The 17,317-nt window shown below is 40.6% G+C and overlaps 1 protein-coding gene across 1 annotated transcript; it reads right to left on the bottom strand.

Annotated features, from left to right (window-relative positions):
- Positions 1 to 7,668: 7,668 nt before the first annotated feature.
- LOC103353313 (BCL6 corepressor like 1) lies at positions 7,669 to 17,198 on the bottom strand. Its single transcript, XM_008276232.1, has 8 exons — positions 17,177 to 17,198; positions 15,839 to 16,026; positions 15,313 to 15,579; positions 15,032 to 15,198; positions 14,533 to 14,678; positions 12,400 to 12,477; positions 10,143 to 10,314; positions 7,669 to 8,424 (listed from the first exon to the last, which is right to left on the bottom strand). Exons 1-8 carry the CDS (start codon positions 17,196 to 17,198, stop codon positions 8,076 to 8,078), a joined length of 1,389 nt encoding a protein of 462 aa, XP_008274454.1. The 3' UTR covers positions 7,669 to 8,075.
- Positions 17,199 to 17,317: the final 119 nt, after the last annotated feature.

The raw sequence follows: 17,317 nt of genomic DNA, 5'->3' as shown, positions 1-17,317 counted from the left end.
ATTTGTACTTGAGTAAAATACTTCTCTCATCACTGCTACTGCAGAGCAACCACCATGAGCTGCATGTTTTAGGGTTTGTTATTCCCTCATTTGCCATTTGAACATTTGATCTCTGTAATGTTTTGATTGAATAAGGCGCATTCTACTGCACATGTAAACCCTGTGTGTTAAGTCTGAGAGTCTGGTTTCAGATAAAAGCTGCTGTCCAGTCTTTCAGTCTCGGCTCTTTGTCTTGTCTAGATGGAGACACAGCTGTGAAGCCGGGAACACCATGTTCTCCTTTAGGAGGCTTTCCCACTGAAACCCAGAGGCACCACCCCCTCCCTGCTTGTTCCTGTTTTTATGATAAGACCTGGGCCTGACTGGTAATGTATGTTCCTTGTTTTCAGTTAAACAGTCAATATGTGTGTTTTTTGTGTTACAAAAACCTTCCTTGCTGGTGAAACAGGAGAAAATGCTGAATTCCTTCGAGCACAATAAGGGCCTTTTTAAAACAAAACTTTACCATAGAATACTAACCGCACCTCATGTTGGTATGGTTGCAAACCAAAGAGCATTCTGCCAGTGCAGCCGAATGCCACACCAAGATCAGTATGTGCCCGCTCCGAGCAGAAAATACAGTGAAGAACATATGAGGTTATGCAAGAGGCGAGTGGGTGGGTGTGGAGTCCAGCTGGAGCAGCTTACAGCCTGACACAGAGTGTCTCTGAGAGCAAACAATCCTCTCAGCCTGGGCTTGTCTGCTGCTCACTTAGAACTATGTCACTTTATGTGCTGCTTATATAGGTCAATATAAGCCCATGTGAAGCACACATGCATGCAGTATCAGCAGGTCTGTTTTGTGTGCCAGTCATCTTTGACACATGCTTCATCTGAGTTTCCACTGGTGAAAACACTGTGAGCTTTTACTTTAGATAAAATGAATAAAAGCTGCAATGTCAGACAGAAGCCTCAAAAGTAAATGTGCTCATTAGACAGAAAGTCAGAAGTTTGATACATAATAATGCTGCATCATAATTCAGAGGTTGTTTGTATGTCAGCTACTGGAATGAAAAGTATTTGTTCCTGAGATGTGCCCAAGTAAAGCAGGTTAAAACAAAAAATACTTCATTTAAAGTATCTAAAAAGTGTACTTAAAGTAAAAAACACTTTTCACCACCGGCCTCATGTCTAATAGGCAATGACCTTCTGTTCCTCAGAATCCTCAGTTTACTCTACTTATCAGCTAGGCAGGCGATAACTGTCTGGTCCATCTATTCAGGGAGACAAACGAACTCTCTGCAGGTCTGTGTCCATCTCTGGTCGCCTGCTGCATTCAATCTAATCTGCTGAAGACAAGGACAGGACAACAGCACGACTGTTTGTGTGTTCACTGACATGAAGGCCTCTATTGTCAGTTATTGGAAACCCATACAACCCTCAGAAAACACTGTGATCACATTTCCAACATCAATGTCTGTTTGCTGCATGTAGCTCTGGCTTGTCTTTTAGCATGAAGCTTTCAGGGGCTATTAAGTGTTTTTGTTTGCTGGACAGGAACGACGTGCCCTCAAGCATATTGTGACACAAAGAACAGAGGGGTGCTTTTGTGTTGTTGGGCTTCTTCAAATATTTCTGTAATTGATTTAGTCACCTTTGTGCAGCTGCAAATACAAAGAGCAGCCTGACCATTTTACCGGAAGGACACTTCAGTTGATGAATAATTCAAAATATAATCTACATGCAAATTACGATTAGAAATTCATATGATGGCAGTATGTAAAGTGATTAATTTTTTATCTTGCCATGCTTTATAAATCATGAATACAATCATTTGTACTATTCTTTAAGGGATCAATCTGTATAATGAGCTGTCTGGTTTGCATTTTCACATCAATTCTGTTGCGCTTTTTCTTAAGTAAAAAGTTAAGTGCATGACCTAAAAACAAACTTTTAACATATTACTTTAAATCGTCTGTTATGTTATCTGCTCTCAAATGTCACAATTAAGCAGGAAGTTTAAGGCTTCTGTGTGCAACCACTGGGAACCATGAATGCTGCGTGAGCACCAGCATCTCAAACCAAATAAATAAATGAAATAACGGGTACGTCAGTCACAACCTCCCCTTCCTTAACTTTCATTTATATACAGAAAAGTTGTGTACACGAGAGGCAACAAAAAATAATCCAGCCACAAACATTCGCCAATGCTAGCATTATAAAATTCATATGACGGCTGTAGCGAGTCGCTGTGGACCGACCAGCTCACAAAGACACAAAGACCGAAGTAGAACAACTGTGAGTGAGCAGTAGACACTCTAAATTATGTTGCTTACCTAAATTAGATCAATTACAGAAACAAAACACTTTATTTTTCTAATTCTTTGGCTTTTTGGGGCATCAGCTGAAAGACTGTACCTACGATCAGGGCCAGTGGTTCCAAAGGGAGGGACTCACATGCACTACTGTGTGCTAACATGCATGTGCGGTCGAACCAGCTGCCAAACCACAGAATTGAGAAGTTCAGATTACAACAGACTTCACTGTTTGCTGAAGACAACATTATTCTTGCATATTGCACCTTCAGCTAGCTCTGTCGCCTCTCAGCTAGAAGATCCCTGGTTCACGTCCCGGTGAGGACACCCAGGATCTTTCTGTGTGGAGTTTGCATGTTCTCCCCGTGCAGCGTGGATTCTCTCTGGGTTCTCCGGCTTCCTCCCACTCAGTCAGAAAACATGTTGAGGTTAATTGGTGATTCTAAATTGTCCGTAGGTGTGAATGTGAGTGTGCTTGGTTGTCTGTCTAAGTGTAGCCCTGTGATAGACTGGTGACCTGTCCAGGGTGTCCCCTGCCTTCTCAACTTCTTGTACTCTTTTGGCAATGACATTTCCAACTCTAACACTTTACCTCTTTTCAGTGCTTCAACACATCACGTGCAAAGAGATTTTGGACATTGTAACCCCATGCAGTGTCCAGTGTAAATAACTGCACTTTAGCTTCTACTTTGTTTGACTTCCACCTTTGTATAGCTAAAGATTCAAAGTGCAAAGTTACATTTTAGCCAGATTTCATTAATGTCTGGGTGTCTGGGTTCATCTGGCACGTGCAGGCTGCATGCAAAAGCAATCGTTGACATCAGGACAAGGTCAACCCCTTTGCAAAATAGCACGACAGTGTTATTTTCCCCCTGAGGTTATATTTAGAGCTGCAGGGGTGAAGCATCAGGTCAGAGATAGCAGCGGATCAAACCCCATTAGATGTCTTCATATCAACACACACAAAGGACATCTAACACCAGTCCTTAGAGGGTTATTTTTACCATGGACTTGGCTTGTATGATTCATTAATATGCTTTAACAGGGTCATGTACGGACACACGGCAGATATTCCTGCAGAGAGAGAACACATTCATCTCTATCTTGCTGATGATAACAAAAGAACCGGCTGCACCGTCTCATGGGATGAAAGCACGATTGATCCATCTGAAGCGCTAAAACGTTCCCCAAATGTTCAAAGAGCCGCTCAGACAGATTAAAACATTTCTTCTTGCACCTTTAAGATTCTGGTCAGCAGCCGACAAAACAACAAGGAGGGCTGATTTCAGAGAGAAAGGGAAGTATCTAGGCTGAGCTTTACATGCAAGCTAAGAGTGCAGGACTTCCCCATTCTGCTTGTTTTTTTTTTTTTCACAGAGGTCTGTTACATAACCCGATCTGAGCGTCGTTAACACAGACAACAGATGTACTCAGTGAACCCAGAGCGATCCAAGACGCTCTCAGAGGAGCTCATTTTCATAACAAATAATATACAGACGGGCACAAAATACTCATTAATTGCCTGAAAAGCCTTTTCACAAAGACGCTGGCAGGTTTTAACTGGAGTTTGTTTTGTTGGGGGATTTAGCTGATTTTAACGTGCTGTAAGTTTGAGCTAAATGATATACAAAGAGCACCCATCCCCCTTGATGTGTGTGCATCGTGTACTTTCGTCCTTAACGCCTATTTCAGTCATATCCCTTTGTGTCTCAAAGCCTCCAACAGGCTTCCTCTCCTTCCTCTTTCCATGTCAGTCTGTCAGTAGGTCTTGTGCAGACTTGCCCTCATTTCTACCCAATCAGCGTCAACTGCCCCACAAGGGGAAGCCAATGAGCAAGGAGGCATGGCAGGGGCTTGGTGAGGAGGGCGGGTCGGAGGGCTCAGCTCCATGTATGATGTAAGAAGGCTCGATTTATAGGAGTCAAAATTTCCCCATGACTCCCCAAACTCTCGGAAACACTCCTTTGGTGAATCATCCAGATGAAGTTTACAGTAACTGACAAGAATAAACAGCATAAAAACAACAAACTCTGAAGCTTCAACTTCAGACTTCAAAGCCTTTTTTTGTATCGTAGAATCCACTCTTCATAAAAAGTACATTGCAAAGCACTTTGATCTGATATGAATCCACACAGAGCGCGCTGAAACGTGGCAGTGGCGACCCTGCTGGGACACAAAGCTTGGTCACAGCAGTTGCTGAACTAGAGTAACCTCGTGGGGACTGCATAGGTTACACTGGGCTGAGACCATCTGTACCAAGAGGCCCAACGAAGGGCTGTGACTGGTATGTCACGTCTCACTACAATGGACCAGCTCGGCGCTTTACACTGAGACATCAAACAGAGCACATGTGCCCCCAGGAAACCTCCGAAATACCCCGTATTACAGTGGCTCTGATGTTTTTTCTTATCAGTGATAGAACAAGGATAAATCTGCTCCTTCTTAGCTTTGATTTCCATTCTTTAGTTTTATCTAAGACGGAAATCGTAGCTGTAATTTTTTCACAAGAAGTGATAGTCGGCGCTTCAATAAATGTGATTTAATGGACCTTTTATGCCAGTTTAACGCATTTATGCTTCTACTGTAGTGAAAGGCTGATACTAGAAACAAATGTCTGCTCGTTTATTTTAATGAGCAGCGCCGTTGGTTGAATTTGTTTCATGGGAATATCACATTTTTGCGGGTTTAGTCACAGAGAGCAGACTTGACTCAGACTCCCAACATGAACAGCTGCCCCGCGGGTCAAACCGAAGTCCTAACATGCCTCACATGGTGCCACCTCCCGGTATTCTGGCTCGGTAATGTCACTGCAGGAGTTTCCACCAGGTCTTGAAAAGCAGCGTCAGGACAGTGACGAGCTGCAGTTAAAAAAGGGCTGACATGTTCAAATTAGGAGCGTACATTCTCAGTCGGCCCCCTTCGCAGTCGAAGAGGGCGTCAACGCTCACGTAGGTAACTTTCACATGGGCTGTGTTATCGATGCCCCAAATGTATCCATCCAATAAAAACCCTGGGTACGATTACATAAATCAGCAGACCCAATAAAACCACGAGTAACATGAATTTACGATGGCTGGAGTCAGATTGATGTAACATTGGGCAGCAGATGCTCCTTTCAGCTTTGATGTTGACAAAGTTGCTGTCACTGGTTCCCTCTAGTGGATAAAATAAAGCCAAACCACATTAAAAAGCATGAGGTCACTAAAACCTCTCTAACCCGACAGCATACTCTTGACCTTGGAAACAGCAGTTGCCAAAACAAACTGAAATAAAGGCCACCTGAACATTGTTCTTTACAACTTTCTGCTGCGACAGTGTGCTCAGCTGTCATTAAACTGTAGACTTCCCATGTTTGAGAGCAGCTCTAAGACTTTACACCAGATTAAAGGAGGATAATGTTCTACAAGTACGATTCCAGTTCTTAGGAATAATCTGAGATCCACAACTCAAATTTGTAAACCTATGAGGATTTCAAAAAGCCCAACCTTGATTGTTTTACATTAATTAGGCAGTACATGCTCACTCAGGAAGCCCAGGCATTTCTGCACTCGTAATGTTCTCTTGTTTTTTTATAGTTTGTGAGAAAATGGGCCCAAGCATCAGCATTAACAGACATTACATCCTTAAATGTAACAAACACAAAGCCTGTCCGATGGCGTTCCTGTCATACCCCAAAAAGACACAGTCTAAGTTTAGCTCCAGATGGTACAAAGACAACACAGTAACAGAGTAACTCAGAGCAATGAACAGCGGCTGTAAAATGCCTCCTCACAAATCTAAATTTAAACAATCAGCTGTCAACTCTGTTACATGTTACACTCCTAAATCAACTCAATTACAGATATGAAATCTTTCGCAACAAAAGCAAAAGGCAAACCAAAGCTGTAGCCATTTTTAGCTAATTGTATTTTTTTTAACGTCTCTATCAGGAAAAATAAGTTACAACATCTTAAAGTTACAAGATAATGCAGAGTACAAACTGATTCGCACAGTAACATCTTAGTGACGTTTCATAATAGCTAACTGGTGCTGTAGGGGCAAACTGGGGGAACTGAGGAATGCTCAGTTTTATTGTTTTTGAATTCAACGCTTGTTATTCATTCTGCTGACGTCAGAAACAGAAAACAGCTCAAGGCCGACCGAGGAGTGACTCCGAGTCTTCAGAGCAAGCAGAAACAATCCCGCTTTTTATTTCTAATTCACAAATTATTATGGAGGAAAAAAAAAAACAGCTCAGTAGGAGTTGCACCAAACAAAGGGATCGTTTGAAATAAGCCTGAGAAATACTCTGAACATCTAAATTATTATAATCATCTGAACAAAACAAAGAGATAAAAAGTATGATTCACAATCATGCTTTATTCTTGTTGATTTCTTATAAAAGAATCAAATAAAAGGCTCTTCCTCTTCACACACGTCTTAGTCTTTCAGTCTTGTTGTAACCCATTTTCTTTAACTAAACTATACTTTTCTTTACACCTTAAGTCTTTTCTTCTTAAATATCTTTTATTAGTTTGTGACTTCAAACCAAAGCTTCATTGATTGTCAACACAAAATCTATCGTAGCACCAGTACAATAAAACTGTACTTTTGCTTTTTTGAAATACTGTTTTTGAATGAGGGAGGAAATCTCAGAATAAAGGGATCCTAATAAGTACATTTCAGAATGAAGCACCAACCATCGAAAGCATTTTCATAGATAGGGTTGTCAGATACACAAGAGGTCAAATATATTAATGACTATTAAATTAAGCACAACAATCAGTGTAAATAAAACACTGCAACACAAAGCACTCTGGGATCTGGAAACACCATATCGGGACGTGGGGGGACAGTCGTGGCTGCAGTTAAGAGGGCGTCTCAGCTCCTCTGGACTCCAGAGATGGTTCAGCTTTTCCTCTGAGAGAGATCCACAGGATTCTGTATCAGTTCAGGAGGAGCGGAGAACACTACGATCTGTCCAACTCTTGTAAACAAACTCTCAATCTCAAGGTCCAAAACAGCATTATTTCATACTGTGAGCAGGGACTGGGACAAGCTTAGCGCTGCCCAGACTTACTTTGTGAAATGTGCAGGAGAAAGAAACATTGTGAGCTCTTAGGTCCATCCTGTAATGATCTACTGAGGAAGATAAAGTGAGAAATGAAACAGGAGGAAATGGAAACGAGGCTCCGAGCTGGGCCGGTGATTATGTCTGAATATTATGTGCCATGGTCTCTTCTCTGCAGGTCTCCAGATCTCCAGGTTGCCAGAGAAACCATCTGGGCCAATGGCCTCCCTGACTTAAGCGTCTTAGCTTTACGCAAGAGTTCACCAAGATAAAAGCCTTGGATTATCTCCTGTCGAAAAATATCGCTTTCCCTCAGGAACAAACTCAAACAAAAAGTCCTAAATGTTGTCCGTCCCTTGCCACAAGAATACATTTATATAACCAAATGTGTTAACCCTGATGGCAAGATATACATATACACTACCACGTACATACATAATCAATAAAAAAGGTTTGCTCAATAGTTCTCGTGTATTCAAATATACCTATAGATAGGAACCTGAAAGCTGCTTTCCAGCACTGACCACTCACATGTGCAGGTCCTTCAGATCACTTCTGTCTGAGGTCAAAGGTTATCTGTGGAGTGTCGAGTCATTACTGTGGCTGGAGTTAAAACCCATGACCCTCTTTACAACGGACGGAGAGGTTTCCTTGGAGTTGCTCCTTGCAGGGAAGGACTCTGGCTGACACAAACGGTGTCCGCAGGGTGGAGGACTGCGGTGCCATAGAGGCTATCGGCTGCAAAGCTTCCCTGTGTTTGCCAGTGTCTCCTCCTCCTCCTCCTCCTCCTCCTCGTCCTCTTGCAGGATGTGAATGCAGGAGCCCAATAGTCTCTGGAGCTCTGGCACACAACGCACCAGATCCACAAGTCCTTCCTCCTCCTCTTCATTGTCTTGCTCCTTGTTTTTGCCTCTGTATGGAGAGGCCAAAGCAGAGCTCACCTGGCTGACTGATACCTGCTTCCAGAGCTCGACCCGCGACAAATTCACCACCTCGAAGTGCGGGTACCGCGCCCGGAAGATCCGCGCTGACATCTTCAGACGCTTCAGCACGTCTGTCAGGAGGAACCAGTTGCAAAAGCTAGAGAGAGAAAAGTGTGACATTAGATGTTGGTTTGTGAATAAAAAAATCAAGATGTGCAATTTTAGATTTCCATGTTTTAAAGAGGAAGTGAACTATGGGCCTAATTATTTCACAGCGTTGCCTTTAAAACACAAACAGGTGACAACAACAGTACATTCATTCAGCCACAAAGACTTGTTTAACGTGTTAATAGCTTCGTTTCCATATACGTGTCAAGCTAATTCAAAGCAAACTTTTGAAATGTGGCAAAAAAAAAAAAAAAACCAAAGAAAATTCAAATGTTTTATTGGGCATCTTTCCATTTACTGCCTTGGAGCAAATAAACTTGGTTGCGTAGTGTCATCAGAAGGTAGTAATATAGGCTAAAAGTAGCCGGAAACCAAAAACTGTTGTTTGCCAACCAATAAAAAATTCAAAGAAGAGGACATAAGAAAAAAATTGGCCATCTATGAGAAACAAATGCACATTTTTTTCAATCAGAAAAACTGGGTAAATTGGAAAGCTGGTGTTAGCCATGTTTCTACTGTATGTTTGCTATGTAAGAACTTCTTTAAAAATGGTGTTTCCATCTCCCAATATTGGATAAACTCCTTTAAAAAATAAAATAAAATTCAAAACACCACCTCAAGCAAGCGTCAACATTTTTTGCAAAACCAGGAATTTTTTTTTTTGTTAAATTTTGCAATTTACATAAACTTGTTTTTTTTAATGCAATACCTTATAATGTGCATAAAAATACATGGAATCATGTCTCGTGCCATTTAAATTTAAACAAAGAAGTAACAGCAGCTGCTGTCAACCTCACAATGGGAAAAAGTCATCTGACATTGCATAATTATTTAAAAAAAAAACCCTCAAAAATAAAATACTCTGGCACCTGCAGACTGCCTTATATGCTACTGAATAAAACTGATAAAACTGGCCATTGATGGAACCTAATTACTGACCACTGCCACACATACAGATAAAACATCACATTACTACAAGAAAAACAGTCAACAAAATGTGTTTCAACTGCTGAGGCAACAACATCCTTATCTTTAGTCCATTATGAAGCCAGATCCTATTTAATAATGTTGTATTTGTGGTAATAATATTGAATAATACTTCCCATTCTTCTTCATTTCTTTCTCAGACTACGGTCATCTCAGTGTATTGACAGTAACCACCTAAATACTGAAATATGAGCCTAAATACAGCATTTGTTTATACAGAAAAAGCAGATCTATGGTTCAATGTTCAACTGTGCACAAAAAACTGTGACAGTGAAAATAGATTGATCAGTAAAGGATTTTCTGCAAATATGAATAGTACATTTCAACGGTGTATTTTGTGAAATACTAGACGCAGTAAAAAAGTGGAACAACTGCCATATACCGAGTCCCAGGTACCAGTATCCACTGTCATCATAGACTACCTGACTGCTGTAATTGCTGTAATGCTTAAACATACTGTGGAACCGCAAACAATTTTAGATGACGTTAGAATATCTGTGGCAGCAGAGCATTATGATGAATATAAATGGCCCCAACTTTAGTCAAAGTGGTCAATTTTACACAATTCATGCTTGTTTAAAGGCCTAACATTATTCTACAACAGCTATTATTGTGTTTGTTTTTTTGAACACACATCCAGATGCTACCTAAAGGCCACCCCCTATTTTCTGCTATATTTCCATGAATTCTCCCCAATAATGTGTCACTTTGTGAACTCACCCCTGTGTTAATGACACCTGAACATGATAGCAGGGTAAGAGAGGCTCGGAGGAGAACTCGAACAGAAGGCAGTCTTTGTCCGAGTCCCGCTCAGTGTTCCCTGTTAGATCGTCATCCAGCTCTTGGTTCTGCTCAGACAGCAGGAAATCCCAGCACGGCTCCTGGTCAGTCTCTGTGAAGTGAAGTGAAGTTCACAGAGGTGAGAAGAGGATGAAAAGGAGCAGACAAACTGGCTGAATCTGCCACTGAGCTACTTTAACATTCACGTGGTCTGGACGCCCTCTAGTGGCCGCTTTATCCTCACATGAATATGAGTGACGCTGATCAATTACAGGAATACAAACATCATGGTGTTGAAATGAATTGCTTTCTACAAAGGAGAACAGGGATATGAAATAATGTTGACAAGAAACATATTTGTTAACTGGCTTTCTTGCTATTTTTTCCTAAATTTAAAAAACTTGAAGACAGTCAAAGAGAAAATTCGACAAAACCAGATTAACCCTCTGAATCCCAAACCCCGCTGGCGAGTTTAAAAGCCATGTTATCATTAAAAATCACCAAAATTACACCATTTATCGGAGAACTAAAACTGTGAGCACAGGAAGAGTCGTCAGATGTCTTTCTAACTGTCCTTAAGCTACTTATCAATTATCCAAATCTAAGATCAAAATCATAATTCACAAAATCACAAAAAAAAAAAAAGATGAACTTTGCATCGATCAGATTCTGCTAAAAAAATTAAAAATAAAATTATGCACTCCTTCGCGTAATTATGGAGCCACGAGTGCATCAGCTGAGACCAACATTTGTGCCAGAATTCAGGGCTGTTTGAGCTTATTTGGGCTGAACTGCAGGCTGTGTTTACACAGAGCAGACAGGAGCTAAATATGAACAATTAAAAATATAAGTAGTAAAAACACCGATAGTATGTGGACAATCAATTATGTTTTCTGTATTGGTAAGAGTTGTGGGTATTTTGAAAAAGAATTTTGAACATGTTGATTCTAGTTTTTTTGTATTAATTGTAAAATGAATAACCACATAAATTCAACAATTTTCGTTTTGATGATTTGTGGCACTACAACTGTGTTTCACCACGCAAAAGACATTTCTGAGTTGCCTCTCCTTCTAGCCACGGTTGTGCTGCTTCTATAGAGGTGCACAAACCACCCAGAAACTGTTTGGACTCCAAAGAGTTAAAGCTTAACGTTTCCTGTGCTCTCTTGGGTCTACTGGGTCCCATGAAGGCTGCTTCTCATGCTGTAGAATATTATTGGTTACGAAAGCCAGACAAATGATCCTTTCAGTCATTTTTCAAATAAGAAACTCCAGAAATAACATACATGAGAGGGATCAAGCTACTGCTCATTTATATGTATTTGACAGAAACGTGTATAATATTAAAAACAAGATTAATGCTGGGATTGGGGCCTCCTTAATAAAATATTATAGAAAGGAAAGAGAGAATGTAACATAGTTGATAATTTGTGATGAACTTGATCAGCTTCTTTGGAAGAAAACATATTTTTAATGCTAACACTTAGAAAACTTAGAAACTGGGTGATTTGAACCTGTCATTAAACACCAGGCTACAAAGGACACATTAAGCACACAAACTAGTGATCACTGTAAGGCTCATACAGCTGGAGGAGAAAAATGTAAATTGTCAAAGTAAGAACAAACTGACTGAATCACCTGAAATAATTGAATGTACTTTCAATACTTTGTTTTATTTTAATTATTTAGATGTAGCTTTAGGATTTGAAGTATTTGAAAGAGAAAAAGATTATTTTCAGAATGGTTGCCATAATGAATATAAAAATATTTGTCCTTGCCGTGTACAAAAAAATAGTCAAGTCATAATTAAAACTGCATCATCTTTTGTCTCCTAGTTCATTCAGAAAGCTGCAGTCCACATTCTCTTTAGTCTCCCTCAGTTCTTCCATGCAACTCTAATCCTCCTCTCCCTCTGCTGGATAACTGGCTCCCTGTGGCTGTTTACAACACAACGCGGATGCTAGTACTCAGAGCTAACACCGCTCCACGTCCCAGTGAGCCCAGCCTACAAACTAGCTTCCTTTCCCTGCAGCGACCCGGTCACTGCTCCAACAAGTCTTAAAGCGCTTGCCTCAAGGACAGCGGAGGAGGGAGATTTCAACCACTTTTCTGTCACTGTATTCACAGATTAAAATAGGATGTTTGATTGATCAGTGGCTTATGTTCAACAGACAGATGCAGCACTGAGGTTTCTTACCAAACAGGGAGCTACTGTAGAAATCCCAGGGTAAAGTGGGATCGCGTTCATTGCGGCCTTCCAGGTCAGTGAAATATTCTGGAGAAAAACAAACAATTGCATTATTTTTGTGACAGTTCACATTATAACTATTAGATGAAAACAAGTGCACACTACACACACTAACGCTGGTCTGCTTGTTAACACCAAACAAAATTTATAATGGGATAAGTGAAAACTTTTGTGTTTGTCTGAAAACAAAGTGGACTATATAAAAATCCATATGAAGAATCAGCAAAGTAAATAAAGTTGTAGCTTGACTGTGTGATGTGGTTCACTTTTCAGACAAGAGCAGCCTACCAAAAGAAAGAAAAAACAGGGCATCGGAGCTGCATGTGAGTGTTGCTGTATCAACTACTGAGCCTCCATCGTTCTGTTTATATGAGATGAAAAACATTGATACTGCACCAACGTCAGCAATCAAATGAATGACTCATGTTTCAACGTGGCAAAGTGCTGGGAAAACCATCAAGACGGTGAGAGAGTAAATTACAAAGCACAGAGGTCACGTCTGTAACACGCTAGCTTTGGGTTCCCTATGAGAAGCAAGAAGGAGTCATACATGGTGAAGGTTCGCCAGGAAGGCAGATGACCACAGGGAGGGAAATTAAGGAAAGCATTTACCTTAGTCAGTCATTGGCTTTCTTAATGATTAATAATTGAGAGGTCGTTAAAAGTTTCAAACTTCAACACAAAATCCATGTTTGTCCACAATTATGACTTTATTGTACATTTGCACCACGTGTTAATGGTGTCTTTGTATGCTGATAGACATTGCATGAGCGAAAAAAAAACCCCAGCAGTCTTAAAAACACAGATTCAGGCTTTTAGGGTTTCATTTGTGACAAACTTCAGGAACCAAACCTGTCAGTTTGCAGGTTGGAGCTTTCTGCATCATTATTCTTCTCCAGAATCAGTTTTGGATTTGAACATGTATGGCTGAATTATGCTAATATTACAACTCATCATTACTTGCACAAGCTTAGACTAGCTTTACAGTGTTTAAGAAGAGTCGTAGGTGAGCTGGTGTGCTCGAGCTGCGACATTAAATGGGGAAGGGTGTGTTTAGAGAAAGACAGAGACTTAATAGATCTGCAGCAACAGTGTAGGTTACATCTATGCCATTTTAAGGCAAGAAGGGAATATTTTTATGGAAAAAAAAACACTAAATAAGTAACTTTGATACCCAGAGATGAGTTTTCAGGGGTTCAGTCAATAACTGGAGGAGCCATGGGTGAGTCATCTGCCCATTTGCTGATTAAAATTCAGCTGGTTATTTTTAAAGGATAACACTGTAAAGGATTTAGTTTGCATAATGTCAAGCTTCCAAATACGTCAAGGTGAGATTCACATTTTACTGTTCACGTTATTTATAAAACCACTTGAAGTTGTCTCAAGTATATAAAAACTCCAGGTCCAAATCTCAAATGGATGGGAGTAAAATCATAGACAAACAGTGCTGCGTTATGTTATGTCAGCTTTGAGCATTGTCAATTAATATCTTCTTGACTGAATAACAGCTTCTAAGAATATAATCAATCATTGCTTACTTAATAACATATGTATGTGGCAATCTCAAGTATAACACACCACACTGTCAAAATGGTTCATTTTACTAGGACAGCATTTTCAGTTTTTGACAACCAAATACAGCTGCAAGACAACAAAACAATTTGAGTCACACGTCTGGCGAGAAGTGACTCAGTTACTGTCAAACTCCGTGTCGATAGATGAAGGTTTAGCTTTGTACTTCTCATATGTGCTGCATGTACCCGGTACTATTTATTGTTCACTGCGCCAAATGTGAAGTGGTGGGAGTGGGCAAAGAGTTTATTAATGTGTTGACACATTGCCTGATGGGTGAGTGAAAAGTTGGCAAATCAACATTTAATTATTTGTTTTCATGTCTCATTTCAATTAGCTTTATGAAAGCCTTTGTGATGGGTTGTTTATCATGTGTTTGAAGTGTTTGCTGATGATTGAAAAATTGAATTTAACCCGCAGTAAATTACTCTCACAAAAATAATTTTGATTTAATACACTTAAACCAAAACTACTCAAATGGAAACAAAAGTAAACAAAAACATGAACTACCTGTGAGGAAGGTCTTCATGCTCGGGCTGTGTGCCAGTTTGACCGGTGTGTGTCCAGAGTAGGTTGCCAGAGTCGGGTCGGCACCGTGGTTCAGAAGCAGCCAGACTATCGGTAGGTTATCACTCGCTACTGCATCGTGAAGTGGCCTGAGGGAAGAAAAAACTATTTAGGAATTGTACAAGATATACAAAAGATGTCACAAAAATATGCATTACTCCATTAAAAAAAGATTTCAAACCAACACACCATGAATATGACTAATTACAACTGCAAATCTGAACAAGTTCCATTTGGTCAGTAAAGACTGTGGGATGAGACTCACGGCTTCAAAAAGCTGAGATGAGGTCGTTGAAGCTTACGATATTTTATACACATGCTGTTTGTAAAAGATCAAGAAGTGACCTTCATGCTTGAATTTATCACAAAGATTACACACATGACAACACTTGAGTTTAACTAATTAGAGCCATCATCACAGTCATGCAGCATGAAGCCTCACCGTGTTCCATCCTGGGCACTACAGTTGACATCTGCACCATGTTTCAGCAGCATCTGGACAATCTGAGTCCAGCCTCGAGAGGATGCCTCATGGAGAGCTGTGTAACCAGCGTTATCACGCCGATTGACCTCCCTGATGTCCTTTTCAAGACAATACTGGACTACATCCTGTAGAACAGAGGTAGGACAGCTGTCACATTATTATGTTTCAAAGAAGCAAACCATATACTGGAGTTAAATTCCTGTGAACAATACTATACAAGTGAACAGGTGGGATTTTACCTGATAGCCCAAGCGGGCAGCACGTTGCAGTAAGGTCTCGCCAGCATTTTTATTAACAATCAGTCGACGAACCTCTGGAGGAACCGGCCTTTTGGGTGGAGAGTCTGAACCACTGCTTCTTCCAGATGAGCTTTTCTTATTGGGTGGAGAAGATGGCAAACTTTTTGGAGTGGGTGGTGGACTAACTGGTCTTTTAACACCAGCACCATCATCTTCCTGGGCAAGGGAGGCACCACGCTTGCCCAAGCTGCTGCGTTTGGTCTTACTCTAAAACACACATTTACTGATTAGAGCACTGTGTGAAATGGAGGCTTTTGTAAAGCAATGCCAAGTTAGGACCCCTTGGTTCCTCTTATCAAGAACCTGTGCTATATAATCCCAGCTGCTATCAGAAATGTGACAAACATAGCATTTCATCAGGCCACAGGGGGGAGCTGTAAGCTTATATATTTATGGTCCCCTGCTCCAACAGCCCCGTATGATTTGAAATGTACTACAATCCAGCAAAACAGCATCAGCAACTTACCTTCGGTTCATCGCTGTCACACAAGTGTTTGCTTTTGAACTTCCTCTTCCCTGAAGGCTTATCATTGCACTCCGGAGACTCCTCGCTCTCCTGGTAGCGGACCGATCCTGAGCGAGTGAATGAGGGTCTCCGTGGAGGAGGCTCTGGACTGCAGGCAGTGGGACTTGGACACTGATCTGCGTGTGGGTCTGCAATGACAAATTAGAGGGGAGGTTATGCTGAGCAGAAGGAAACAGATGAGCCAATAATCTCAATATTTAAACTTTAAACATCTATTTTTATCAGTGTTGCACTGGTGCAGCAGTTAAACAGCCTCATGCTCATGCCCATCTGCCAAGCCTAACATGAAGCATGGCATATATTAGGTTCTGTTTTGTGTCGACATCACACAGGCTGGTACATCCTGAACCAGTGTGCCTCGGCTAAGTCACGTTATCTGTTGAAACAGCGTAACTGCTGTCTATGAGTTACTCGGCTCTGCTTTTGCAACCATAGGCTCAAGTCTGCCAAATTTCTGTTTATTCTCTCCACATATGACTTACGATGCATGTCATATCCACACTAACGGGTACATTATGTTTATGTTCTGATGCTGATACGACACACAAATTCACTGTATTCTTGTATTCGCCACATCTCATTTAAAAATTTGCCAAAGTAATAATAAACAATCGGTATTAACCAGATTCTGTAAAAAACTCCACTAAGCCATTCGTGACTCAGCTGTGATCAACAGTCACGTTACAAAAATCAGGGACTTTTCAGCTGAACTCTGCTGAACTACAGGCAACACACAGAGCAAATAGGAAACAAATATGGAAACAAATGAAACATGTCGTAATAATATTACAATTTTACAGCTAGAATTACACTTTCACTATCAGTAACACCTGTGGGCATTTTCAAAGTGTTGTATGTATTGATGCCACGTTTTTGTAGTCAGAGATGTTTGTTGCTTTGGTTTATGACGGTACAACTTTGGTAGACTGCACAGAAGACCTTTTTTCTGTTGTCTCTACGTCTAGCTGTGATTGTGCTGTTTCCACAGAGGTGCAGGACTTTATATTACAGTGAAAATTGAACCAACAGTGAGTAAAAATGTCACAGGCCCAAAAAGACATCCAGAAACTGCTCAGAGTTCATAACATTAATGGCTTTCCAGTGTATCTGTTATGAAGATGTACATCTTCATGAAGTAAATTTGACAATGTAGTTTTTTCAAGTTGGAAATACAACAGTCGCCAGCCAAGTGTTTCTACGGTCAGTTCTGAATCTTTTACTTTTCAGTGCTCTAGTGACTGATAATGTAGATATTTTCAATGACTCACAGATGCCTACCATCACCATCGCCGCCCTGCATGGTTCAGCAGCCAATGAAACAACAATGCAAAATATTAATGGTAAAACATCCATCCATCCNTTCTCAACTTCTTGTACTCTTTTGGTGATGACACTTCCAACTCTAACACTTTACCTCTT

This window comes from Stegastes partitus, unplaced genomic scaffold, assembly GCF_000690725.1.
Source record: "Stegastes partitus isolate 25-593 unplaced genomic scaffold, Stegastes_partitus-1.0.2 Scaffold2, whole genome shotgun sequence".
In the NCBI taxonomy this organism is placed as follows: Eukaryota; Metazoa; Chordata; class Actinopteri; family Pomacentridae; genus Stegastes; species Stegastes partitus.
The sequence above is the reverse complement of the archived record's forward strand: the minus strand, read 5'-3'. Positions and strand labels throughout refer to the sequence as shown.